At 52.0% G+C, this 25,487-nt stretch overlaps 11 protein-coding genes across 11 annotated transcripts; 4 read left to right on the top strand and 7 right to left on the bottom strand.

Annotated features, from left to right (window-relative positions):
* Positions 1 to 151: 151 nt before the first annotated feature.
* Positions 152 to 3,448, bottom strand: PV08_11518 (uncharacterized protein; the record flags this gene model as incomplete). Its single annotated transcript, XM_016385826.1, has 1 exon — positions 152 to 3,448. The coding sequence occupies one exon, from the start codon at positions 3,446 to 3,448 to the stop codon at positions 152 to 154; it is 3,297 nt and encodes a 1,098-aa protein (XP_016230770.1).
* A 331-nt stretch (positions 3,449 to 3,779) lies between these two features.
* Positions 3,780 to 5,232, bottom strand: PV08_11517 (uncharacterized protein; the record flags this gene model as incomplete). The annotated part of the gene is made up of 3 exons (XM_016385825.1): positions 3,780 to 3,888; positions 3,957 to 4,705; positions 4,765 to 5,232. 3 exons carry the CDS (start codon positions 5,230 to 5,232, stop codon positions 3,780 to 3,782), a joined length of 1,326 nt encoding a protein of 441 aa, XP_016230769.1.
* A 594-nt stretch (positions 5,233 to 5,826) lies between these two features.
* PV08_11516 (uncharacterized protein) lies at positions 5,827 to 7,195 on the bottom strand (the record flags this gene model as incomplete). Its single annotated transcript, XM_016385824.1, has 5 exons — positions 5,827 to 5,928; positions 5,984 to 6,051; positions 6,105 to 6,348; positions 6,429 to 6,528; positions 6,741 to 7,195. 5 exons carry the CDS (start codon positions 7,193 to 7,195, stop codon positions 5,827 to 5,829), a joined length of 969 nt encoding a protein of 322 aa, XP_016230768.1.
* A 919-nt stretch (positions 7,196 to 8,114) lies between these two features.
* On the bottom strand, positions 8,115 to 10,333 carry PV08_11515 (uncharacterized protein; the record flags this gene model as incomplete). Its single annotated transcript, XM_016385823.1, has 3 exons — positions 8,115 to 8,797; positions 8,853 to 9,250; positions 9,306 to 10,333. 3 exons carry the CDS (start codon positions 10,331 to 10,333, stop codon positions 8,115 to 8,117), a joined length of 2,109 nt encoding a protein of 702 aa, XP_016230767.1.
* A 420-nt stretch (positions 10,334 to 10,753) lies between these two features.
* PV08_11514 (uncharacterized protein) lies at positions 10,754 to 11,833 on the top strand (the record flags this gene model as incomplete). The annotated part of the gene is made up of 1 exon (XM_016385822.1): positions 10,754 to 11,833. The coding sequence occupies one exon, from the start codon at positions 10,754 to 10,756 to the stop codon at positions 11,831 to 11,833; it is 1,080 nt and encodes a 359-aa protein (XP_016230766.1).
* Positions 11,834 to 12,102: 269 nt separating this feature from the next.
* On the bottom strand, positions 12,103 to 12,537 carry PV08_11513 (uncharacterized protein; the record flags this gene model as incomplete). The annotated part of the gene is made up of 1 exon (XM_016385821.1): positions 12,103 to 12,537. The coding sequence occupies one exon, from the start codon at positions 12,535 to 12,537 to the stop codon at positions 12,103 to 12,105; it is 435 nt and encodes a 144-aa protein (XP_016230765.1).
* Positions 12,538 to 13,569: 1,032 nt separating this feature from the next.
* Positions 13,570 to 15,316, top strand: PV08_11512 (uncharacterized protein; the record flags this gene model as incomplete). Its single annotated transcript, XM_016385820.1, has 3 exons — positions 13,570 to 13,654; positions 13,710 to 13,908; positions 13,963 to 15,316. The coding sequence occupies 3 exons, from the start codon at positions 13,570 to 13,572 to the stop codon at positions 15,314 to 15,316; spliced, it is 1,638 nt and encodes a 545-aa protein (XP_016230764.1).
* Positions 15,317 to 15,752: 436 nt separating this feature from the next.
* Positions 15,753 to 16,813, bottom strand: PV08_11511 (uncharacterized protein; the record flags this gene model as incomplete). Its single annotated transcript, XM_016385819.1, has 4 exons — positions 15,753 to 15,803; positions 15,979 to 16,390; positions 16,630 to 16,666; positions 16,795 to 16,813. 4 exons carry the CDS (start codon positions 16,811 to 16,813, stop codon positions 15,753 to 15,755), a joined length of 519 nt encoding a protein of 172 aa, XP_016230763.1.
* Positions 16,814 to 17,273: 460 nt separating this feature from the next.
* On the bottom strand, positions 17,274 to 19,206 carry PV08_11510 (uncharacterized protein; the record flags this gene model as incomplete). Its single annotated transcript, XM_016385818.1, has 2 exons — positions 17,274 to 18,921; positions 18,986 to 19,206. 2 exons carry the CDS (start codon positions 19,204 to 19,206, stop codon positions 17,274 to 17,276), a joined length of 1,869 nt encoding a protein of 622 aa, XP_016230762.1.
* Positions 19,207 to 20,252: 1,046 nt separating this feature from the next.
* On the top strand, positions 20,253 to 22,331 carry PV08_11509 (uncharacterized protein; the record flags this gene model as incomplete). Its single annotated transcript, XM_016385817.1, has 1 exon — positions 20,253 to 22,331. The coding sequence occupies one exon, from the start codon at positions 20,253 to 20,255 to the stop codon at positions 22,329 to 22,331; it is 2,079 nt and encodes a 692-aa protein (XP_016230761.1).
* A 943-nt stretch (positions 22,332 to 23,274) lies between these two features.
* On the top strand, positions 23,275 to 25,210 carry PV08_11508 (uncharacterized protein; the record flags this gene model as incomplete). Its single annotated transcript, XM_016385816.1, has 5 exons — positions 23,275 to 23,550; positions 23,606 to 23,822; positions 23,924 to 24,135; positions 24,189 to 24,688; positions 24,757 to 25,210. 5 exons carry the CDS (start codon positions 23,275 to 23,277, stop codon positions 25,208 to 25,210), a joined length of 1,659 nt encoding a protein of 552 aa, XP_016230760.1.
* Between the last annotated feature and the right edge of the window lie 277 nt (positions 25,211 to 25,487).

The raw sequence follows: 25,487 nt of genomic DNA, 5'->3' as shown, positions 1-25,487 counted from the left end.
TATTGATACGTTTGTGTTGCTTGCCAAGTTCTTCAAAATGGAACCCATTCTCTCAACACATCTCTGTCGCTAGAACATAAATATACATGGATTTACACCACGGGGAAAAGTCATTCCGGACCTCCTCGACCTTCCCTCCCGCACTCCCGACTCAACGTTCCGAATTCATCGAACCATACTTGATCGATGGCGCTCTAGGAACCATTAGTCCTCTCATAAAATAGCTAGAAACATCCAACGGGCCATGTCTGTCCATAAACGCCTGTCGTTTCCTACTGAGACCTGGATACGGCGCCAGAATCCATGAATGAAATGCCGCAGGAATATTCAACTCGGTCTCAATGTCCTTGGACGACATACCCCAGCTCTTCGCTACTGCCGTGGCCCATGCAAGGAGGTCATCCAACTCGGTGTGTTGCGTCTCGCTGGAACGCTGCCCAAAATCGGACTCCTTTTCAGATAGAGCTGCATTTACTAAGATTTGCAGAGTGTGCAAGTCAGGTACAACGACCGGACTAGTTTGCAAGTGCAGGCCACTCGCCGCTGCACCGGTGTCCACAGATGATACGAACGGGATGTCGTTCCTGTCGTCTTCAAGGCCCAGACTTTGTGGCAATGATAGTTCTGCGTTTTGCTGTCCCTCGGAAACCACCTTGACGGTATTGTCCCGTAGAACCTCATCCGAGACCGCCAGAGGTGCACCAGACCAGTCATCGGTGGGAGAAGTTGTAGATAGATCAGATGTACTGCCATCAGACACATCGTGGCGACCTTCAGCATCGGTGGTTTCAACCTCGTCCGTCGAATTGTAGTCACTGGACGATACCCAACCATTAGGCGTACAGAACATCTCCCATATCCGTCGACCTTCCAAAGCGCCTTTAACTTCGACAATTGCAGAGAAAATGACATTGAATGTGGCCCTGTCTAATTGTGGAAGGTTACTGACAGGATACTTGGCCAGATACTGTGCAGCAACATCCTCAAGGCTGCTATCCGGAATGGCTTGTAGGACATGGAGTAGCGAATTGACTTGTTGCCTGAAGAACTTTCTTTGAAGCACAGTGAAGTCAGATGACGGAGCGTTGTACCGCCCTGACAGGATGTCAATCAGTAATTTCTCAGCTTGCTGATGATCTTGAACTGCACCGTCCCTTTGCTGAATCTTCGACTCGACCTCGAGCCGCAGAATCGAGGCAGCGAGATTGGCGATGATACTCGGGCTGTAGCCGCCTGTTTCAGACCCCTTTAACTGTTGCAGGAGAAAAGAGACATCGCCCCATGCACGAAAATGGATTTGCGCATTGGCCAGGGCTCTGAGTAGATTCACGGTAGGCTTTCTGTCCGACCTCGCCGACTGCTCGACTACCGACCTCAACAAGAACAGATCATCCTTGGCAATCGCATGTCGACTCAAACCACTCGCAATGGATGGTCGTCCACGTACTTCGACGGGGATCAGCGGTCCATCGACGTCTGAAGAGTGGAGAAGCCAATCACTCAAGCCAAACAATTTGGCGCTGGTCACCAGATTGATGACCAATAGCAGCTTGTATTCGGGAAGTTGGCCATGAGAGTCGATGTACTCTGTATGGCGCTTTGATGGTCTGGATGTAAAGAAGCCATCTTGTGGACGTACAACTCCAGACATGAATTCACCTATCGCTTCGAGTTTGCTTGTATCCACCAGCTGCTGAATACGAGTGAGGACTTCGACAGCCTTTGTCGCACGGTGAGATTCAATGTAAGCCTGCAAGACCTGGTGCCAAAAGCCTGCCTGGAACATTGTGTGTTTGAGGATGTAATCATACGTCAGACTGGGCTTCTGGAATGATCGAACTTTTACGGGTCGAAGCGAACGCAGGTGAGAAACGGTCAGCGCCCAATTTTCCAATCCATGTGGCCCAGTTCTCAACCCAAAGTTCTCCGTCTGAAGAAGGCGTACTGCCAGGTAGTCAAAATACGACGGGGCCAACCCATGTGGTTCGAGGAAGGAGAGCACATCCCAGATTTTGCTCCCGATGCCAGTAGTGGAACGCAAACTGACAGAATCGACGCTGTTAATCAAGCAGTCGACGAGCGCCAGGACCACCTCAGTGCTAATTGTCCTGGGTTGCATTTGAACGAACGGATCCTCCCGGCTGTAAGCCTCAAAGCCACCAACCGAGCCCCCTGGTCTTCGCCTGACCCGATCCCAGTCAATTGAAGGGACTGGGTTTTCCGCATTCTGGCCACTCGTTGTCCAGTGTACTGCAGACCACGGATACTCAGTGTCTGCACGAAGAGCTCGTATGATACGAGCTCCTGCGGAGGGATAGCCTCCTTCGACACAACACCAGAGAATAAATTCAACCCACACTTCTGGGCCAAGTTCCCGGAGCTCGAGGCGAAAACGACCGCCCGGTAAGACCTCATCGTAGGTCAGGTCGTGGCGTGAAGCATCCCCGGTAGCCGCTTTAGCGAGTTCGTCCTCCTGCTGCGCCTGCCAAACTGCATCCGATAAAGTGGAGAGAATTCTTGAATTCAGCAGACTCAATATTGGAGAATGCTGTATATTTGTTGGTGCTTTCGGGACAGCATAAGTGTATACGGCTGAAGGGATCAAGTCGACGTGGTGTATTTTGGCAAGTATGATAAGCACCGTCTGTATAATTAGTTTGCCTTCTTTTTGGGGTCGTCGAATCGACGCAATGACAAGTTCAGCTAAGGACTGCCAGAGGAGAGGCATGACCCTTTCATAGCCCGTCTCGCAAGCATTGCTGTCCTGGTTCGGAAGAGCATTTGACACCGACTGCCTCTTCACATGCCTCTCCGCATCGAGCTCTATGGGCTGCTTGACAAGCTTGGAAAATGAGAACTGCGGCCACGCGATATTGGAAGGTAGAGTCTGTTCCAAAGAAGCTCCCGGTAGTGATTTCGCCGGCTTCAACAAGATTTCTGCGAGATACACCACAGCTTTATGTCGACCCTGACCAAGCGCCATGAATGCGAGAAGATCCAGTCCTGCGAACGACTTTGCATCTTGAAGGATTTTAAAGACATTCTCAAAATCCTTTCGTTCGTCGAAGTCGGTGCGAGCATCGTTCCGGAAAGAAAGGCTCAAGTCCTTCGGGAGAAAGCCATCCAATAAAGCGATCCAGTACTCAGGCTTCTTCTTTTGAGCTTTTGTCACTCTCGTTTGCCCTCCTCTTTTATGCCCCGATATGTGCCTCTGTGTCTTCGCAAACTGGAATCGGGGGTCGCTTTGGCTCGCAGACAAAGTAATCTGCTTCGGCCGCCGCACCGTGGATAACGGCCGAGTGACGAGAGTTGAGACATTATATAGAGATGTTGTATTTGACGGCGGGAATGTTTGATAGTGCGGAACCGGCTTCGGAGGGTATACTGATCTATGAGCGAAGCAGTGCAGATGTCTTCTGAACCGGCTCTGCTCAAAACATCTGCGCATGACCTGGGGTACTTGGACGAGAATGCATTTGGGCAGCCTTTCAGATGACAAGTGTCTTGCAGAGAAGATACAAACTTCAAAAGAGCAAAGATGTGGCCATTAATTTAAAACTGCAGGCCAAGTGCAGCCGTCGCAAGCAGTTTCGATGATGACTACACTTTTTTTCCGCTACGAAGGTAGAAGTGCGCTTCCAGGTTCTGTGGTGGGCCGGAGAATACATACGGTGAAGCGTATGATTATGAGGGATTACTTTTCTCAGCGCGCGTATCCGCACCATATGAGTAGGCGTACAAGATCTGCTCTAATTTGAACCTGCACCCAATATTACTTTTTACTTTACAGTGTCAAATGCATCCTGTGAAGATACTTCTTCCACTGGGTGCGTATCCAAGCTCTCATAGAGTTGCAGGTAGCTGCCAATCAAGAAAGCCCAGGATCCCCTGCGACATATTGTTAGTCAGATCGGCAGGGATCGAGTCGCTTCAACTGGAGCAGCAAGTGGACTTACCAGAAAGTAGACAGTGAAGCTTGGTATTCAGCTCCGGAGTTTTTGTACGCCATTCCAAGTGCTCCGCAAAGGGTGAAGCCGATGGCGCCGATAAAGTTCCAAAACCCTATATGCCAACCGAGGATATGGAATGCCGGCTTCCACCACTTCTGCTGCGTCTCGAGCATGTATAGAGCGCTGCTCACAATAAATCCACTCCCGCCGATGACCTGAGGAATCCAGTATGCGCCATTCAAGACGTGTTGAGGGTGCAAATGGTTGATGATCCCCGGTAATGCAGTGATACCCGATATTCCGAAGATTGTCGCGCCAAACAACTGAGCCATTCCAGCAAGAAAGCCCAACTCGTGAATGTAATGAGTGCGGAGGTCGTGCCACGACGGCCACCATTGCCAGCTTGGGCCATCCTTAGACTTGTACGCAGCTACTTGTGCTTCCTCCGCAAGAGTTCGAGATGGCTTTCCGACAAAATTGCGACGGTTCTGGTGATGATGCCGGCAATGACGCCGGCTCGCACGAAAGCGATAGATTGGCTTTCCAGATGTGCCATGTATGTCCTCACGAAGCTGTTCAACAGCCCAGCCGAAACAGCCTGAGTGGTTTGAATTGACCGCTTCGATGACTAGGAGAATGGATCCCGTCTCAAAGAAAAGAATGGCTCCGATGAAAGCAGTAACGCCTCCACCGATATAAACCTCGTTGTGAAATTCTGTCGACGGCGCCACGAGTGGCAACCAGGCAAAAAAGCCCTTTAGCGGGACAATTAGTATGCACATCTTAGACGAGAGGGTTTTCTTCTGCTGCGTACATTGATAACCCAGACCACACTCCCCAAGGTGAATATGACTGCCACAAGCCAAGAGATGTCCCAGACGGGGAAGTAAGTAAATGTCAACTTGATGTTCTTTAGGACTTCTTTGTAGTGAGTCGTTCGTCGAGGGGTCAGATATTGAGTCTCCTCTCCAGGTTGTGGCTTCTGGACCAGCAACGCATGCCGACCTTTACGATTGTCGCGCGCTCTCCAGAGGAAGCGGACGTTTTTCGCTGGGATCTCCTCGTCGTCCTCCTTGTGATGCTTCTTCCCAATGTAGTCGCTACCTTCACTATCGCCGGCTTCGGCGGGAGCGGCGGCTTCAGCAGGCAGAACTGCTCCATCTAGTTGAAAGTGAGCTCGTGTCGGGTTGAGGAACCCCAGAGGAGCCGTAGCATGCTCTAGTTGGTATTTCTCATGCTGAAATGGTTCGTGCAACCGAAAACGACGGCTTGGTTTCGACATGTTCGGGATACTGTGAGTAGATTCGCTATTGAGGTGTCCCACGATGTCAAAATGCTCTGCGATACATTCTCTGCGCAATCTTTTGCAAGACAGGTGGAATTAGAGGTTCAGATTTTCGTCTTTCAATAAAAGAACACGTGCTTTCGGGGACATGGGGACAACTGGAAGAGTTGGTGGTGACGCCACACAAACACAAAACACCGGGGATCCTCAGTGGGCGTATTTTTAGCGGCTGAACGTGGCGTCGTAAGCGAGCTAAGATGCTTGTAGTTTGCTTGTCCCTGGCCCTCCTTTAACCATTAGCGGTTATTCCCCGGGCCATGGTTGCGATGAGTGAGCTTTACTGGATGCTGACTCTAACGAACCCTCAGCCATTTTCTCGTATCAGGGCATCCCTCGAGTCACTCCTACGATTCGGGTCTATGGACCTCAGTCTCGATGTGCGGAGCTCCTCACGGACTAATCTCAGGCGCAAGGGCGACCATTCGTGACCGGGTTATGGTCGACACGACGTTCGGAAATCGACCTCAGACAGGCCTTGTCTTCATGATCCCTCGTGCCATCTGCCTTGCGCCTACTAGTTGCAAATAGCAATCATATCCTGAAAGGGCTGTTGAGATCGACCTGGAACCCGCAGCTCAACTGTGGTATCTGTGAGTAATTCTCCTGTAATAGCCCCCTCGTATTTTGCAAAATCTGTGGCCAGTTCAGTCCAAGTCTGTTCGTGAGCCGTATATTAGCAAAGACATACCTGGACGTATGAAATATTCCAGTAATAATCGGTCTTCATCGTCTCCAAGAACGCCCAAGACATGGCACCTAATCCCAGTTCGATCAACACGACCCTGAAGAAGTCCGGGCTGGAGACTTACCAACATGTCGCCCATTGATGAATGCATCAGCACTGGTCTGCTCGTCCTTGCACCCCGAGAACATGAATACGCTCTTCCCTTCCCGTGCCCAGTCGTCGTAATTGTTGTTTTCTTGCAAGCCTTCTTCGTCGTCTCCCTCGTATTGATGTTTCAATGATCGAAAGAAACTGGTGGCTCCCGCCAACAGATGCCTCGCTTCTCCCTCGGAGTCGTACGCGAAGTCACCTCGAATCAAGTGTCTTGCCTGAACTGTCTGTCAGTTCCTATTTTGCTTCGTGCAGTCACCCGTCGTAGGACAGGTCGCAGAGCCTGGGAAGAACCAACCTCCCCAATCAATTCAACTCCCTGCTTCAGATTGTCCATCAAACTGACGTTGCCGTCGTCGTCCGTCCTATACACGAATGGCAGCTCGACTGCTGAGCCGCTATCATCAGTTCGTTAGCATATTCTGCCAAGTCCACGGCCTCGATGGCGTGTCTAGCCCCCCTTGATGATTCCTCTCAATGGGTCCGGACTCGAATGCATCTAAAAACACAAAATGCGGTAGGGCTGCGTCCTCTCCCGTTCTCGTTTCCTTCGCATAAAGCACTATGTAATGCCCAAGCATGATGCAAAAACAACCCGACCACGACTTACCTATGACAACAATCGAACAAAATGCTCAAAAGACACCCGTCCGCCAACCGACTCACCAATTCCCGGTGCAATACGCCGCTCGGAATCTGCCCATTCCTTTCAAAGTCGACCGGTACAATCGTATCGTCATAACCGTCCGCACTCCTCCCATCCCCATTATCAGGCACCTGGCCTCCATGTCCACTATAGTGTAGAAAGCACAAACAACCGGGCTCGCTCACCAGCCACCGCATCGCGGCAAGGATGTTGTGGCCGGTCGGGAAGTACGGGCCCCGGGGATCACTGTCGTCCGTGAGCACGACCATATCCCTCGGATGCGTGCTGTAATTGCGCGAGACCAGGAACTCTTGTACGTTGCGGACGTCGTCGATGCAGCCTTGCAATTGGTGTCCCGAGCCAAAATAGTTGATGCCGATGAGTAGCGCCTTGCGGCGTGGCGGGGGCCTCATCGCCATATCCGTCGTCCTATACAAGGAAATCCAGGTTCACGGTAATGGGTGGCAAGTGCCGATGGGGTGTGAGTACTCGTATTCCGTGTATTCGATGGACTTACGATCCTTCAGGGGCGACTGTGCAATGGCAGGATTCGTGAATTCAATAGTGGACGGAGATGAGCTGTCCCTGGGTCGTGTGAGACCGCTCAAACCCAGAATGTGCGTTCCCGTCACCGGGGAGTAGGTGAGTGTATTTTCTGAGCTCGGTTGCCCTAGCTTCTGACTGACGGCATGTCAATGGGGACTAGCCAGCTATAAAAATAGAGCCAACGCGGTCGAAAACCCATAAGTCTTGAATCAGCTACGCCTGTAGGCTGTTGGACGGCGGGCAATTTCACCAGAGGGAAGAAGGTTGTGCCGGGCTCGGGGCAGACGCGCGGCCATATTGATCGAGTCAGAGCCTCAGAACTTCACCGTCTCACGTTTAGGTAAGCGAGTGTAAGCGGGTGTAGACAAGGTAACCCAAGTACAGGTACATACTGTAAACGAGTGGTGGCCTCAGAACAGGCACAGTTTGAGGAAGGGTGAAGTTCATTGAATTGATGCCTGAGCATCGTAAATGTCACTAGTTCTTATATATATCACTGCAGCACAACTGCCACACCGCCGATTCTCCCCAAGCCTTTCCACCGATAAACACTGAAACCTATCTACCAATACTGTTAAATCCCATCTGCTGTATCTGCAATTCCGTTTTTCCTGACAGAGGACAACGCTCAACCTTCAAATGTTGATTCTAACAAAGGCCAAGGATCCCGGGAGTTTGCTGTTATACCCCGTGACACCCGGCACCAGAAAATAGACATTTTTCAAAACGCGCCGACACTCGTCACATCATAAACACATGATAAAAGAAGTTGTCACTTTTCGTGCTGCAAGCTCATACGCTGAACCACTCGCATACGCAATTCGAGCCTAGCTGCTGTGTGGTGTCTGTTCCCCGACGAACGAATCTTCTCGCCGCTGAGGTCGACACTGGTGCAAACTCGCTCTCTTCAATCGCAACGGTTGCTATCGTGGGAATAGGCATAATTTGCCAGTTGTTGAGAACTTGCATCTGTTGACAATATGGCTGCACGTTGTTGTCGGGTTTGCGCTTCTGCACCATTTTGACCAATTTGGGAAAGTCTGATAAACCGTCTCTTTGTCGGAGTCTCATCCCATCCCAGCCATCTGACGTAGTCTGAGCCGGAGCGGAGCCGGTCTTGGTTGCAGGGCCTGTGTACGATTGTGTTGCGTCCGAGGAAGGTATGGAATAATGGCTAGCATAGCCAGCATAAGCAGAGCTACCCAAGGAGGTTGTCGGTGCACTGGATGGAGCAGCTGTGGTGGCGGCGCTCGTGTTATTCACGTTCTGAGTCAAAAATATCCAAACTTCACTGATGGTAGAGTTCCAAAAACAGTACCATGGTTGATCCCCAATGCGGAGCAAGGTGCCCATCCAGTCAGGGTCGAAGTCCGACTCATTCGGGTTGTCATCTCCTGCACCTCTTTTCAAGACTTGCGACATTGGTACAGACCTTTTCTTATTGGGGCCAGGAGGGCTGAGGGCGTCGCTAGGTACTGAATGCGTATGTTAGTCAAAAGAAATATGTGCGAGGTCATAAATGGTACTCACAAATAATGATCTTATCGAACAGTGTACTGAAGAACAAGGCAACACCTAGTTCATCATCATCCTTGTCGATGAAGGGGTCTAAGCCAAAAGAGCTGCCGTTGAAATCAGGCGGCTGCGGTCCGTATCTAAAAAGCGAAGGATGAACGGAATAGTCGTCGAAGATCACCGACAGAGGAGCTCCAGAGTTGTTGTCGGTTTCCGTGATAGTGATCCCAAGCTTGGCGTTGTCCATACAATCCCAGACGTCACCAAGTTGAGGATCGACCACGCAAGCTTCAATCTGATCCGTTTGGTTCAGCGGTACCGTCCAATGCCCCGTCGGGCAAGAGGGTGTCGAGGGTCCTGTCGAGGCTGGATCGGCATCGAGCCATACCGTCGTAGTCGAACTAGCACCAGACCTGAGTCAATATAAGTTTGTCAAAAGAAAGGAAAGCATTTCGAGGGCAAACATACGCAGCTGCTCGCTGAGACCCTTTCCGATTTCCCACCACCCCCCCAATCACACCGCCCAAAGTCCCGGCTAGAACAACAACCACAGACAGTACAATCCATACCCACAAAGGCAGACCGCAACATGTTCGCCTCAGTTTCTTTTTTACGAATCCTTCCTTCCGGGCCTCTTCATCCGTAGCAGCCCCAGCTCCAACAGCCGTCAGTTCTACATCTGGTGCAGAAGTGGTAGCGGTAGGTGGTAGAGTGCTAGTGCCAGACTCTTGACCAGGACTCACTGCCTCATGTTCTAGTCTCGCCATGTCCCCTTTTGCAATGACGTTATCGGCATACCGGCTGTAAGGAGGTAGTTGTTCGACATGTCCGTCAGTGCCAACTATATCGCCCACTTCATCTCCTGATGAGCTTGTACCGAGGACTGGGAAGCCAATCGGCACATTTGTCTCGGCACTGTCCTCCTCAGGCACCGTATTTTGAGGGTACATGGTATAGGGATGCTCAGGACCGCCATTGGGTAGGGGTCGTTCTTGTGGTCTTATCGTTGATTCACTTGCGATGCTGGATGCACGGGTCATCTGCGTGTACATGCCATAAGGTTGGCTAGGAGCAGTTGGTCCGCGATACGGACTTTGACTGCGAGGGATGGAGAATCTTGAGGATGTAGATAGTCGATTATCTGCCATCGACCGGGATGAGCTGAAGGTCGTATGACGGGTTTCAGCGGATTGCTCGGCGTCGAGTTTTCTGTCAAGTGGAAGGGAAGAATTGATACCGGGACGAGGAAATGGGAAACTTGGAGGTAGGTATTCTCGCAAGTCACTTCGCGGATCGCTCGTGCGGTCTAAGTTGAACTCTTCGGGCTGACGGTCGATTGAATCGATCGGGCTGAGATCGGGTGAGGAGTCGGCACGATCAATGGCGTATTCGTCACTGAAGATGTTTGGGTTTTGTATTTCGCTTGAAATCCTCCTCGATGCGTTTTCACCTCCCATTGAAGAAGATTCGAAGAGATTGGGAGGCCGTCGCGCCATGGAGGCGCAGCGTCACCCCTTTCAAGTTGTGTCGCCAAAAGCGTGCGAACGGAATAGCGGCAAAAGTTGACGATGAGACCGCGTCTAGGTAGATAGATATGAGTGTCGAACGAGGATAGGAGAATATCGAGTAGGGAGTGTAAGAGGTTGAAGTCTCTTCTGGTGGAAAAGGTGATGATGGGAGGTTCGGTTTAGCCTCGAGCGTGGTTTCCCTGCGAGGCCCGATTCCTTCAAACCTCCAGTTGGGCTCTGGAACCCGCCGCTTCACGGGCTTGGCAAGAGACCGAGCTAGCCCTGATCGGGTTACGATCCTTCACCGACGGCCCATCTCCTCTGCGCGATGCCTCTTGCTGCACTCATGCATATTAGTTTTCCCGGATGTCTTTGGCCTTATGGCGACTGACTGCAGTCTTCCAGACAATGGCAGCAGCAACAGCAGCAGCGGAGGTGCAGGCTTTGCTTCGCTTCTTGACCAAGGATGCCAAACTTCCGTTGGCTGAGGCCATGTCAAAGATAACGGTCTTACGAAAAGAACAATTAAATACTCCGGAGAAGATCTCCAGGGCCGATGAGGCCACACTCAAATCTGTCTTTACTGATGAAAAGGTTCGGAAACAGGTTCACAACGCAGCTAAGAGAGTTTCGAACCCTAGGAAACGTTCTGCGCAGGCAGAGTCATCTGCTCCGAAACGTGTGAAAGCGGAATCGAGTGTTGTTGACGAGGAGTCCTCGCTCGCGCTGCCAGTGACGGCGATTTCCCTTGAAGAGATTGAAAGCCTTACCATCGAGACGAATCGAGCTCCTCTCTTCCTTGCCTTCACGATCGCCGTGCTCTCATATACCCATTCAGAGCAACCTTTATCCAGTCGCTGGAGCCTCGCACAGGCTGTCGTTAGCGCAGGTGCTCAAAGCAAGGCCAAATACCTGGGACTAACGTCAGGCCGAACAGCAGAAGAGGATGGATGGGCTCAGGGTCAGCCGAAGGTCAAGATTATGGGCCGCGAGGTTGCTGTGATGAGAAGACACATCCCAGTACAGTCTGGAGATGATGCCGATACCAGTCCAAGCACGGCATTCTGGGGATTGGATCTGGAAGCACTTCGTAGATCAAATGGGCCATTGATTGGGGCCATCGATGGGTATAGACAGGATGGCCCTCCTATTCATAAGCCTTCTGCACCTCGAAATTATCTGTTGAAATCAATGGTCGTGATCGGATCGGATGACGCCCAGGGTGAGGGAGGAAAATCAGATAAATCAGGCAAGAAACCATCACCAAAGAGCATGGCCGGCAAGAGAGAAGAGGCCGCGGCAATTTTGCTGAAAGCCATCGATGCTGTCTGTCAAAGTTGGGCGTCCACACTCAGCAAGGAAGATCTCGACCAAAGAGCTCAAGGGTGGTACATGCTGGTCAGACCAGAGGTAGATCATGGGCAGGCAGGCTGGGGGCAGAGGGGAAAAGTGCACCTCAAAGATGTGCTGAAGCTTAAAAAGGGATGACGGGGGCAACCAGAGTTGTCCATATCGATCCAGCCTAGATTGATCATACTAGAGAAGATGTTATATTCCTCCAATTCCCGACAACGCCAAAGGCCGATTCAACGACGAGCGACGAGCGACGAGCGACGAGCGCGCGGTGGTGTTACAAAAGCCAAGGATGCGTCCTGAGTCGGATTGCACATTACTGTCCTCCTGCGGCATTCTGGTCTGATGAACCTCCAGATGACTTGGGCCCGACATCACCTACGGTGATAAGCACACGCCGGCATTCAGAACGATTTGGATTTACCTTTCCAGAAGTTCTTATCTACCTTGTTATCCTCTTCTGCCAGTTGATTGACGGACCTCTCATGTCTTTGCTCCATCTCCTCGTTGTGTTTTCTCACTTCAGGATCGTCTTTCTCCGCAGCTGATTCGGGACGGTGGATGGCTGGGCTTCCACGGTCGCTTCCAGAGTCGGATTTGCTTGTTGGCTGTGCTTTGGACGAGCCCGATGAGGATGCAGTCCCCTTACTAGCTGGGGCTTCGGGCCCAGGGTGCTCGAGGTGGGATTTTGGGTTCTTCTGGTCCCGGCCCTGCTCCATTCCAGACTGCTCGCCGCCATAGCCTTGGTGTGCAAATCTTTGTGGTTGCACAGCGAAGACACCCGCTTGTTGGCGAATGAGCTGCGGTGTTCGCGAAGCTAGACGAAGAAATGGCTGCATTCTGTCTGGTCAATACTATGGATCAAGACGTTGCTGGGGATGGCGTGGTAACAATGCTCTGAGAAAGAGCATCTGCGAGCATCTGCAGCATTCCAATCTATGAGTACGTGGATTTAATGCCATGACTGATGCCAGAACTTTGAGTCTGTCATAGATGGGGTGCTCGATACAGGGATCGATCGCCATGACCTCATTGAACAATGCCCAGCCTCTAATACCAATGCGGCACTAGCGCACGTCCCATGCACTTCACGGCTGCAGCGAGGGCTTCTCTGTATTGTACGAGTACTGTACCTTTTGTACCTTTTGTAGCGTGGGCCTTCCCCAGCAAAAGCGTCAACACCCTCTCATGCGCAAATGCAGTGGCTGTCTGCTTCTGACCGACCCAATCATACTCTGGCCATCAAGATGCGCCCAGGACCTGCGATTGAAGCAAGGAATAACGATACGGAAGAGGAAGATTCGCTCCGTGGCCATGACGTAGAAAGTCAATTTCCAGGCGTGTTTTGTGTTTTTGTCCCCCGCAAATCGCGTCACAGCAGATCGTCACGACATCGAGCGAAAAGGCAGCAGAACATCATCATCATCACCATCATCATCATGGAGATCTGTGAAGCCATCGCCTCGCCTGTTTCGTACGGACTTGATATCCGTACACTGGCAGTGACTGGGAGTACTCGTGGTCGTCCCTCTTGCTTGTGCAGTAACTGCTGTGACCGTACTGTGGTGAGTGACTCGTATGGGCTGCCAATGTCCATACACTGCTTCTCGCTGCCTTGCGTGCTGTGCTTGCGTGGTACAATACGAGTTACGAAGCCTCTGGAGCGCCACATCCTGTCACAAAAGGCCAATTCCCCGATCATCATCGTCAAGAAGTTTCAGCAGTGAAGACACTCTGACGTCAAAGTCTGCCCGTCCTCCTTTCCTCTTCTCTCTCTTGACTTTGTTTGCTCCCATCATATTTCTCTCCCTCAAACCTCTTCCTCCTTCTTCTCCATCCCCCACGGACTGCACAGAGAATCATCGTCCATTATGAAGTTCTCTCTGTCGAAACTCCTCGTTGTTGCTCTTGCGTCAACCGAAGTTGCTGTTGCCAGCACTTGGTTCGGCAAGACCGGTAAGCTCCTTTCATCTCTGACATGTGCCGACTGTCAAACTGACTCCTACTCCAGTCTACAACAAATGGCACGAAACTGAACTCGAGCGTTGGCTATCTGACCACGACGTTCCGTATCCCTCCCCCGCAGACCGAAAGGATCTTGAGAACCTAGTCAAGGAGAATTGGCAGGCAAAGGTGGTAGAGCCAGTTGTCGCGACTGGTGACAAGGCCAATGATCACTATGGCAGTATCAAAGATTGGATCTTCGACAGGTGAGCATGCATGCCCTCGACAACTTGTGGACGCCCTTGCTGACTTTGAAACAGCTGGTCGGATTCTTCTCTCAAAGCTTTCCTCGATCATCACGGTATTCCTGCTCCTCAGCCACGAACTCGAGACAGCCTTCTAGCGACTGCTCGTCACAACTACGAAGCGATTGCGAAGAAAGCCGGCCAATACTATCACTATCCTGGTGACTGGTTGTACGCCTCCTGGTCCGAATCTGATCTGAAGGAATTCCTCGACGAGCGTGGCATTCCGGTTCCTCAGCCCACAACCCGCGACAAGCTCATTGCCCACGTTCGACGTAACGCCCGGTTGGCATCTCTCAAGAGTTCTGCGGCTGCTTCGGCTGCCAGTGCTTCATTCTCGAGCGGTGTTGCAGAAGCCAGCAAGTCTGCTGCAAGTGCTCAGGCCAGCCTTAGTGACGCTCTCTTCGACGCATGGTCGGACAGCAAGTTGAAAGAGTTCTTGGATTCCCATGGCGTTCCCGTTCCACAAGGAAGCAAGAAGAACGAACTTATTGCTTTGGCACGCAAGCACCGTGCCGAGCTCGAGAGCAAGGCTTCTGCAGCTTCTGGATCCGCTGCTTCGGCATTTGGCGCCGCCACTTCATCTGCCGGCAATGAGTTTGCCAAAGCCACCGATGATGCTTCTCTGACGGCCGACGAGGCGTTCGAAAATGCCATCAACACTTGGTCCGAGTCTCGCCTCAAGGCCTACCTGGACTCTCGTGGGGTTCCGGTCCCCCAAGGTAGCAAGCGTGATCAACTCCTGGCCCAGGTCAGATTGAACAAGCACAAGGCTGCCACTGGCTGGTCTGCCTGGACTTTCGATACCTGGACAGTCGGAAACCTCCGCAAATATCTCGAGTCACATGGCAAGAAGGCGAAGAAGTATGCCAACGCCAACCGTGATGAGCTTCTCAAGCAAGTTCAAGATTCCTATGCTTCGGCCTCCAAGTCAGGCGGCAGTGGTTACGCCTCGGTGACTAGCTATCTTGCAAAACAAACTGACTCAGCCAAAGATTCGGCTTTCGACACCTGGTCCGACAGTGAGCTGAAATCATACCTCGACAGCTACGGCATCCCGAATTATCAAGGCTCTACCACAAACGAACTCCGAGCGATGGCCAAGAAGCAGGCCAACTACTTCCGATATGGAACTTCCTCCCCATCAGGAACCATCTTTGAACGACTTAAGAGCAGTTTCCAATGGCTTCTTGGCCAGGCGCAGGGGACTGCTGCATCTGTCTCTGCACAGGCTGCTGCTACTGGTAGTTCCGCCGCCAGCGTTGCTTCCAAGAGTGCCACATCTGGTGCGTCGAGCGCAAGTTCAGCTGCCAGTGCTGCTTCTAAAAGTGCTTCGAAGAGCGCTTCCAGCGCCAAGAGCGAGTTGTAGACAACAAACAAGAACAACAACAGATGGATTCTTGTGAAGTGATGGAAACAACGATGCGTTACTGCGATACCCCTGGAATGAGTTGTGGTGAATGCTGGAATCAACGAAGGGCGAGGGTGCTGACTCCCAAGTCAGTAATGGTCAGGATTAGGTTTTATGGCATCAGGATTTGGTGGACACTCGTCGCAGTCCCATGAGTGCGCTTGTACTTGTATCTCTTAGAGCTTCCATAGCCACGAATAGCAATTACATATGGCCGATCAAAGGAACAGAAGCTAAAAGAGAATGTTCAATTTTGGCCGTATGACTACATGCTGTGTGCACTGAGCGGCCGTACCTTCTGTATAATCTTCAAAAGCACCCATTTACGTCCTCCGTTTCTGAACATTAGCCTTTTTGTGGGAAGTCCAGTTCATAACTGTGTGTTCTTTTTTTTTTAGTGGAACTCCGTCTTTTTAAAGGGCGACAGTTTTCCCACGACAAGGTACTGTCAAATTACATTGAATGTCAGCGTTATTTTTCATACACAAAGGGGACATGCACGTCTCTTCTCTGTCTCTGTGTGTGTAGTGCTTTTTTTTTTTAAGATGTGGTGCATGTGCATGTGCATGTGCTTTGTGGGGTTGGTTGTTGGTTGGTTGTGGTTCTGCTTCCTGCCTTACCTTTTCATCGAACCTCTCAATCCACCCGTTGAGATTCTCGAGTTGGTCGGCGGTCAGGTCGTCGCACGGGTCCAGGGGCCCGTCGAGGTCCTTTGTCAACATCTCCTCGTCGAAGCTCTGGCAGGCCAGGCCGCGGGTGGCGTCGCGGCCGGCGAAGTTCTCGTAGGGTCCGCCGGGCCCGTAGAAGTTGCGGCCCGAGGTGACGTCGTACACCTTGCCGCGCACCGCGAGGTAGACGGGCATGCCGTCGGTGCCGTTGTACTTGAGGAGCGTGCGAGGCGTGAAGGTCTGGAACACGATGGGCGACGGGCCCTTGGGCAGCGTCGGCGGCGCGGACGGTCGGAGACGCCAGTACCCCAGGCTCACGAGGATGAGGAGGAGGGTGAGGTTGAGAGGCGTCGCGAGGGCGGTGCTGTGTGCGTGCGCAGAACGTAGCGTGTCAGCCAGTGGTCGACCGGTCAATCAATCAGTCAATCAGCCAGGAAGCCAGCCAGCCAGCCAGCCAGTCAGGTCAGACAGTGAGGTCCGGACGAGACGACAGAGGTGGTTTGTCGTGGTACGCGGTGGAAAGGCGGGTGGGATTGGCGACGTAGGTTGGAAACTGAGGAACCGAGGCGACGGGGTGGTGATATGAGAAACGGGGAAACGTACAATGACTCTCGCATCAGCCGGTTGTGCTCTTCAATCTCTGTTGAATGTGTATGGTCAGCTTCAGGTGCGGACTTGGAAGACTCGGTCTCAGAACTGGGTTCCTGGCTGGGTGGTGGTGGGTTGTGCAGGCAAAGAAAAGCTGTGGGGGAATGTGATATCACGTACCTGGTGGAATTCCTGACATCGTGGGCGCAGGGTGCTTCGATGACTCGGCGGTGAAGAGGAGAAAAGCAATCTAAGGAGAAACAGTCCCAAGGTGATGTTCGTCGGATGAGCACAAGGAAGCGTACTTGAAGTACACGTAACGAGATGCGCAGTCGGGATGATTCGATGGTGGTGGAGGGACCGAGGAGGAATAATGGAGATGGGAACAAATGTGGGGGATTCTCAGTGCTGTAAGTACCTCGTATTTGGTTGGACGATTCGGACAGGACGGATACAGTTGTGCAAGAGCACAACAGTCGGAATCATCAGCAACAAAACCAGGTGTGTCAATATATTACCATCTGTCTTGTCATCTTTTTCACTACAGACTGCCAAAATTGTACCCAAGTCAGCTGGAATCTACCTGCTTCCATCGCCACGTATAACACGAAAATGCCAAACCAAGGTCCCTAGGTAGCTTCGAGTCCACTGTCTATATCTCATCTTACCCTGGTCAGCAGCCCTCGAACACCTTCCACCCTTCGTTTGAGCACCTGCATCAGCAGATCTTTGCTATTCTTGACTCCATTTCGTGCTGTCAAAACCGCTCCCCAAAGCGCCAGAATGACACCAATCAGTTTCAAGATACGTCCAAGATGAAGCTTAACCAGGCCCTTGCGAGTGTACTTGGCATCCCAGTGCCGCCATTGAGGGAACATGCATCGTATGGTGAAGTCGATCTGGGTACGCGGGTATACTGTCGAGTTCCAGCCATCGTCAGTCACGTACCAGGATCTGCACCCGCCAGACATGAAGACGGAATTCTTGAGCTGGGATTGTAAATCCGACGTCCACTTGCGTTCGGCAGTTTCTTTGACCTCCCAAGTGTCAACCTCGCCACGAAGGATAGGGCCAATGAATTTGAGCGAGTAATTCACCATGTTCTCAGAGGCAAGAATGACGCTGCTGTGGCCAGTGGCCGTGTTAGGACCAAAGATTATGAAGAAATTCGGAAAGCCATCCATCGCCGTGCCCATGTAGGCTTGCGCACCTCCTCGGTCAGCCCACGTCTTGTAAAGCGATCGACCGTTGCGGCCCGTCACATCGAGAGGGTGAAGCCACTGGTTTGTCTCGTAGCCATTAGCCATGATGATCACATCTGCGGGTACAGTTCGAGCTTCGGTGGGCACCTTGGAGTCGGTCTTTGACATTGGCGGGTAGTGTCGCCCAGGACCAAGAGTTACAGAACGAGGTTGAATGGACGTGATGGGCAGGCTTGTGATCTCCACATTGGGTTCCTGTAAGCACTTGAACCATCCTTCGTCCACCACGCGTCGTTTGCAAAATACTTCGTAGTCGGGCGTCAAGATCTCGTGGTATTCCTCGGGGACTACTGAACGAAGGTACGCAAGGAGTTCTTCACCCTTCTTGCTTCGTCGACTCCGCGCTTCTTCAGTCGGAGAGAACAGGCTGATAAACTCGGCTTCAATCGCTGTAAAGAACAACTTGCGAAAGCTGTTCTGGAAGCCTGGAACGTGCTGGCACAACCACGGAATCCATTTAAGGTAAAATTCTTTGGCTCCTGGTTGCAGGAACGGGACTGCCCAAGGTGGAGAACGCAGGAGCTGGGTAACAGTCCTCGCTCCATATTCAGGCTTGATGAGTTGAGGCATCACTTGTCCAGCGCTACAACCTGTGCCGACGACAATGACATCCTTTCCTTGGAGATTCAAGTCGGGTTTCCACCTGGCGGTGTGCACTATCTCGCCCTCGAATGTCTCCTTACCCGGAACATCCAGAGGTGGTTTTGGCTCCACCAGACCTCCCACGGCACTGACGACGACTTTTGCGCGGACAGTCTCCGTGTAGAGCACTGACGAGCCTACTCCTTTTTCTGCTTCGAAAGCCTTTCTTTCGTACGTGGCCATGTCCCCGACACCGGGCGCAAGATGTTCAAGAATGACTTCCCACTCTTCTTCATCGTCGATCCAGCGCACGCTTTTCACCGATGTATTGAATTGTATCTTGTCAAGGATCTGGTACTTCTCGCATGTGTCGTACAGATAACGGACGATCTCTTTGCCCGAGGGGAAAAGAGTAGTCCAATATGGATTCTGGTTAAAGGAGAACGAGTATAGGATCGCTGGTCTGGCGCACGCGGTTTAGTCTCAGTAACAGTCATGTGGGACGGACAGGGCCAATGGAGACATACATATCACAAGCTATTCCAGGGTATCTGTTGGAATACCACGTCCCACCGAGGTCGGACTGTCGTTCGAAGATGCGGAATTGGTCGAACCCTAGAACGGAGCGTAGTCTGCAGCCCATGGCAATGCCGGACTCGCCCGCACCGATGATCAGGACAGGATAGTAAGTATATCCGGCTTTGCTGGCCGCACCCACATGGCGGATGTGGTTGATTCTCTCCGCCATTGTATGGATGGCGAGAGGATACACCGCTCCTGCGAGGTAGCGAGATTAATAGTTAGACGATAGGTGAGGAACAGTCAGGTATAGGGAAGAATTCAAGATGCTTTGAGCACAGGGAGCAGAGTGAAGGTAGGACGGAAGAGAAACGGACGTGCTCTAGGTGTGAGATGGTGGGATGAAAAGGATTGATCGAGGTAGAACAAATCATCGTAGTTTCAGACACTGCATTTTACGCCGGGTGTCCTGCCGAGTCAGGGCGTTCTGCCGAGTCAGCATGCTGCGTATACAAACGACGTGGAGGTGGAGGTTTGTGGGTTAGCGCTGGCCCTGGCTACATTAAGGTATATTATGTATACCGAGGCTAATCAGGTGTCGGGCGACGGCGATCACATGATCTCCAAAGGCAGGTGCTCAAACAGGTTAGACCGGTGCGGCCGCTTTAGTGGGTGGGATTCGACAGAACCCAATCCCATACCATCATCCTCCAGGTGGGCATACCTCCCGCCGTCGTAGCCTCATGCCTGTACATCCTCTTTTCATGCTGCTTCACCTCCTGTTAGTTTACTCAACCACATTACCGTGTAGGTGACGGTAATGCAAGCACCCCCTGAGTCGTTCCGTGTTCGATTTCTGCCTGGCTTCCATCTAGCACAGCCGGCATGAGTACTTCCAGGCTATCTCCTTCAAATGTCACCTTCAAGACCCGAGAGGCAACGCACCAGGACTTTGACAGGTTGCTATACCTGTCGCGAACGCAAGCTGAAATGCGACGATACACGTCCAGCCTGTAAAAGATGCCTAGCACTGGGAGTTCAATGTCAGGGCTACGGAGTCAAGCTATCCTGGCTCGCCTACGAGCCTGGCTGCCCAAGAAGAAAGGAAGCAAATTCTGAGTCCGGGCGAGGCCAACGCTCATCCAAAGGCAGCAAAAATGGTGGATCAGAGCCTTCTATCCGTCGCCGACCTTTATTCACAGGTATGTTCACAATCGAGCGGCAATTATCCTTCTCCTACTGAGAGCAACCGTCCTAGATCGCGAAAGAGCAAGCATGATTTGCGAGATTCAGCGAGACTTCTTACAAGGGGATCAAGACAGCAACATCGATCGTGCAATCGACATGATCGATGCCCTAGCTGAAACCCTCGACGCTGGTGCCGAATCTGATCAGGATATTGGTCCTTTTAGGGTCTTTGGTCTCGATACCTCCACTCGGAAAGGCCTGATCGATGACAATGTCTTCCGTGCTGTAGCTACGGAAACAACATCCTCGGCCGGCGGAGAAGGTCAATGCTCACCCAAACCCATGCAGGGCCAGTTGTTCTCCCTTGACAGCGGTCCTGATGTTGATCTTGAAGAGATCACACTGCCCTGGCTAGCGGGTCTCGACGATATCACACTGACATGGCTTGATGGACCAAACGACAATGCTGGTCCGATATCGACAGATCAGTTCCTTAACCTAGGCTCAGAGATCTCAACCCACCCCATTCCAAGCTTCCCCGACCACCGGCAGTATGCCCTAGCCGAAATGACCCATGCATCTGCAGCCATGAATGTCACGTCACCGTTCTACGGTAGACAGACATCGCCTGCAGTTCGTACGTTAGCTGAAGGCATGTTGGTATCCGGCACCCCGGGTCAGCCGCCTTGGGGCGGACATTCGGGCTTGAACCGGATCCCCAGGTCATTATCAAACTTGGAGAACATCTCACGGATACCATCTGAGGCCCGGTTCCTGCTGGAATACTACTCCACTGAGGTAGTGAACTTTATGTGTCACTTGCCCAATCCTCAATCGCCATGGAGGACTATCCATTTTCCATGTGCGATGAGCACCATGGCGGACTTATTGGTGTTCGGAAGCACCAACAATGCTCGGATGGCGCTTTTCTATGCGCTACTCTCTATCTCAGCAAACCATCTTGGTTCAAAGATCCCTTGGTCAGCGCAACTGGAGAGGCGCTCTCAGGACGCCGCAAGGGAATCTGGATCCAACGCCCCTCTGAACTCTAGTGACTCACGAGAAATGACTAACTATTGGCTGACCAAGGGAGCCACTTTTCAAAACATGGCTACGGCGCAGATACAGGCTTGTTTAGAGATCCAACAGAACAGTTGCGATGACCAAGAAGACTATCGAGAGCTGCTGATGAGTTTGTTGAGTATGGTAACCATCAGTGTGACCAGCGGAAAGCTTAACAACGCTCACATCTACCTTCAACGAGCGAACAAACTGATCGAGATGTTCATTTCCTGCTCGCGCGGCTCATCCTTCAAGTCCAGCAAGATTGCTGCACTCCATCAAATTTACTCGTATCTGCAGATCATTTACACCAGTACGCATGTGTCTAAACCGTTGGACACTCTAGAGCTGGAACGGTACGACCTTGGACGGGACAACCATGAAGGGGGAGCACGGTTGTTTCCTGCACCCGTTATCGGTCCGCTGGCCCTACCGATTCTTCAGAATGATCTCGATACACTTGCGCAGCATAGGGACGATTACCAACTTTTCGCCAAAATATACGGTGTACCCCGGTCTCTTCTGACACTCATATCTCGTGCTTCAGCACTTGCCAAGGAGCTGGAAGACGAGGAAGGTACAACAAGTATCGGTTCTCCAAGCCATTACAATTTTGGAACACGATGCCAACTCTTAGAAGACCAGATCTGTAATTGGCTGCCTGCGGACGACGAGATGTCCCCAGCCCCATCCTTGACCACCTACGATCCGGAGGTTGGATCGCACCTGGTTCAAGCAATGCACGACGCTCTCATTGTCATGTTTTTCCGCAGAGTCAGACCGATCAACCGGATGGTTTTGCAACACTACGTAGAGAGTGCGGCCGATCACCTCAACGAACAGGAAGAGGTCAAGGGTCGAACGGGGGTCAATGCACCCGCTCTTCTTTGGCCATGGTTCATGGTCGCCTCGGAGGCAATCCGGGACTCCGTCCGAGACAAGTTACGCTTGTGGTCGAGCCTTGCAAGACAATATGGCGGCCGACACCTGGAAATAGCCGAGCAAGTAGTGACTGAGGTCTGGCGAAGGCAAGACCAGAAATTACGGAACTCAACTTGGTGGGACGTGGTTCGCGAGTGGGATGTCACTCTTGTTCTAACCTGAATGTCTTGACTGCTATATGTACCATATAATCAGAGATTGTTATCTATTAGAGTTCGAAGACTTGAAAAATAGCCTGAGAATCGACAAGCACAGTCGCGACATCCACGGATGAGTGGCCACTTTGGTCTTATCGTGTCAGACCGATTTCACCACCGTCGCTAGCAGTCACGGAAGCGCGTTTCTATTTCAATTCAGGCATGTGATGTCTGGTAAGTCCGGTTCGATGCTCGTATCATGGTATCTTGTGCGCAACGCAGCGGAATTCGACAAATGTTCAAAGTTCTGTAGGGGTTATCGAAGCCTTGCCGAGAGAAAAGTGGCAAATCTTATCAAGTCGTCCCACAGAAGAACAGACCACGAAATCCACAGCTAGGATTATGGAACCACCTGAACACAGGGTCAGACAAGCGTCCACAACCAAAATGGAGACTGTCGGATATGTACGTCGGAAAGAGGGCAGAGGTTGGGATATTTTGCATCCACTCGCCAGCCTGGACTCGGGATGACTTGCCAGCCCATTCCCCGGAATCTTTCTACACTTTGCTTCATGTCAGGACGCTTGCTACACGCTGTCAGGACTGAGCCTAGTAGGAGAGGGGTCGTCGAACTAGATAAGCTCGGGATAGCCTACCTTCGACTCTTGTGACAACTCTCGGTAGGTGGCAAATCCTGATTAAGAGCAACAAGGCCTTTGGCAGCTGAAGTATGTACAGCATGGGCAACGGAATGGGATGGCCTCGACTTTAACCGTCCCGGGGGAGGGTTCAGTTATAAAGTCACAGATAGACTCCCCACGGGCAGGTATTGATCGAAAGAACCAGAACGCCTCTCATCCTCATTATAATTGACCAGCGCAATTGTCGTATCACATCCCTGAGACTTGCTGAAGGACACCGACCCTTCCCAGCACCTTTTGTTTGGACCAACACGGCCATTCGGCAAAATGATGGAATCCAAGGAGATTTTCCCTGAGCCCATTACCGAAATACCCTCGCAGGATGATGACAAAGTCGGAACAGTCAACCCTGTTGGCGAGACACTCAATCGCCACGGAGAGGAATATGTGGGAAAATACCGGCGGTCATTTCGCTCTCGTCACATCCAGATTGTGACATTGGGCAGCAACATCGGTTCAGGGCTATTCATTTCGACTGGTAAAGCGCTTCGAAATGCTGGCCCTGGAAACATGATCATCGGGTACACGACTGTTATGACCATGGTGCGACGACCAACCCGGATGTTTGAAATGAATGTGTGCTAACACCGACTTCCAGGTCGTGGCTACACTTCAAGTTCTGACAGAACTGACGGTCGCTTTCCCGGTCTCTGGAAGCTTAATCGACTATGCCGACAGATTCATCGATCCTGCCCTGGCTTTTGGAATTGGTTTTGGAGAGTGGCTGGCATGGACAACTGTCCTCGCGGCCGAAGGAGCGGCATTCAATGTCATCATACAGTACTGGACTGATGCAGTACCTGTGGCAGCGTGGAGTCAGTAGACCCTCCCCGACATATCCTGCACGCTCCCGTTTGACCACGCCGGAATTGATTATGTGCCCATCATGTGTTCAATGCTGACGAAACAATCACAGTGACCATCATTCTGATCATTACATTTGGCATCCACGCATGCCCCAACCGCGTCTTTGCAGAGGTTCAGTATGCTACCTCTGTCCTCAAGGTCGTCGTCCTTTTGATCTTTATCTTCACGTCCGCTGCGATGGTTGGAGGTGCTGGTCCAACGGGAAAGGTGCATGACGGCGAATACTGGCGGGACCTTCCAGCCTTCCTCCACAACGTCAAGGTATGTTACCATCCAACCTTCAAAAGTTATAGGTGTCTGAGAAATTCTGGCAGGGAACGTGTCTCTGCGCCATCTACGCAATCTGGGGAGTCGGCGACCAAGTGTACGTAGGGATCATGGGCGGCGAGACCAAGAATGTCCGACACAGTATGCCTCGCGCAGTGAAGAGCGTCGGTGTCCGGGTCTTCTTCTTTTTCATGCTTATCGTCGTCTTCATTACGCTTCTCGTGCCTCTGAACGACCCCCGTCTTCTTGGTGGCTCGGGCATCAATGCCTCTCCGCTGGTCATTGCGCTGAACGACGCCGGCATTAGAGGGATTCCCGAGCTCCTCAACGCCTCGTTCCTCGTCATCTCCGCAACAGGTGGCCTGGAACCTCTTTACATCGCATCACGCGTCATGCGACACATGGCACTCTCAGGCATGCTCCCCAAGAAGCTGGCCCAAGTCGACAACAAGGGCCGTCCTACGTGGTCTCTGTTCGTCACGGCGCTTTTTACAATCACATTTACCTACATCAACTGCTCCAACACGGGCAGTACAATTTTCGCTTGGTAATTCTCTCTCTTTGCCCCTTTCCGGCACTTTTGGGGGACAAAATGGCTTACCAACCCCTCAATAGGTTTTCGAGCGTCGCTTCCACCATCTTTATGACCGCATGGGTCGTTCTCGCGATCTGCAGTATCCGCTTCCACGCGGCCATCCGCGCGCAGAAGAGCACCATCCTCGAGGGCAAATACATGTACAAGGCGCGCTTCTGGCCTGTCGGGCCTATTTTTCTGGGCGTTGGTGCCTTCTTGGTCCTGGTCGGTCTCTTCGCCGACGCTCTGTATCCCGTCGGCGGCACGAATCTGAGCGCATACGACTTCTTCATGACCTACCTCGGCGTACCGCTTGTCGTGGTCGCCACGATCGGGTACAAGGTCATTCGCCGAACCAAGATCAGGCGTGCAAGCGAGATCGACCTGGTAACGGGACACCAGCCCTTGACAGAGGAGCAGGAGAAGTTCCTGGACCATTACTACAGCCAGCCCTTGTGGAGGAGAATCTGGAGTTATATCTCGACCAGTGATTGATTTAGTTGATTGATCGGTCAGGCTCTCTGATGCCTGTGGCGTTGCGCAGTGAGAGCATGGTGGTGTGGTGTGGTGTGGTGTGGTGTGGTGTGGTGGCTGGGATCCATGCCATTGGCAAAGGACTCGTAGATTCATAATGGCGACATACCATGTATATTGCGGAGTATGTTTGTCAAGCGGACCTATGTAGCTGTAGCAGTGGGTAGTGAGTGGTCTCTGGGTGGGTGGTCTGAATCAAGATATGCGAAACCAGAATTTCATACGATTGCCTGGGTCC

Source organism: Exophiala spinifera, assembly GCF_000836115.1.
Source record: "Exophiala spinifera strain CBS 89968 unplaced genomic scaffold supercont1.9, whole genome shotgun sequence".
Lineage (NCBI taxonomy): Eukaryota > Fungi > Ascomycota > Eurotiomycetes > Chaetothyriales > Herpotrichiellaceae > Exophiala > Exophiala spinifera.
This window is presented reverse-complemented; position numbering and strand designations above follow the sequence as displayed.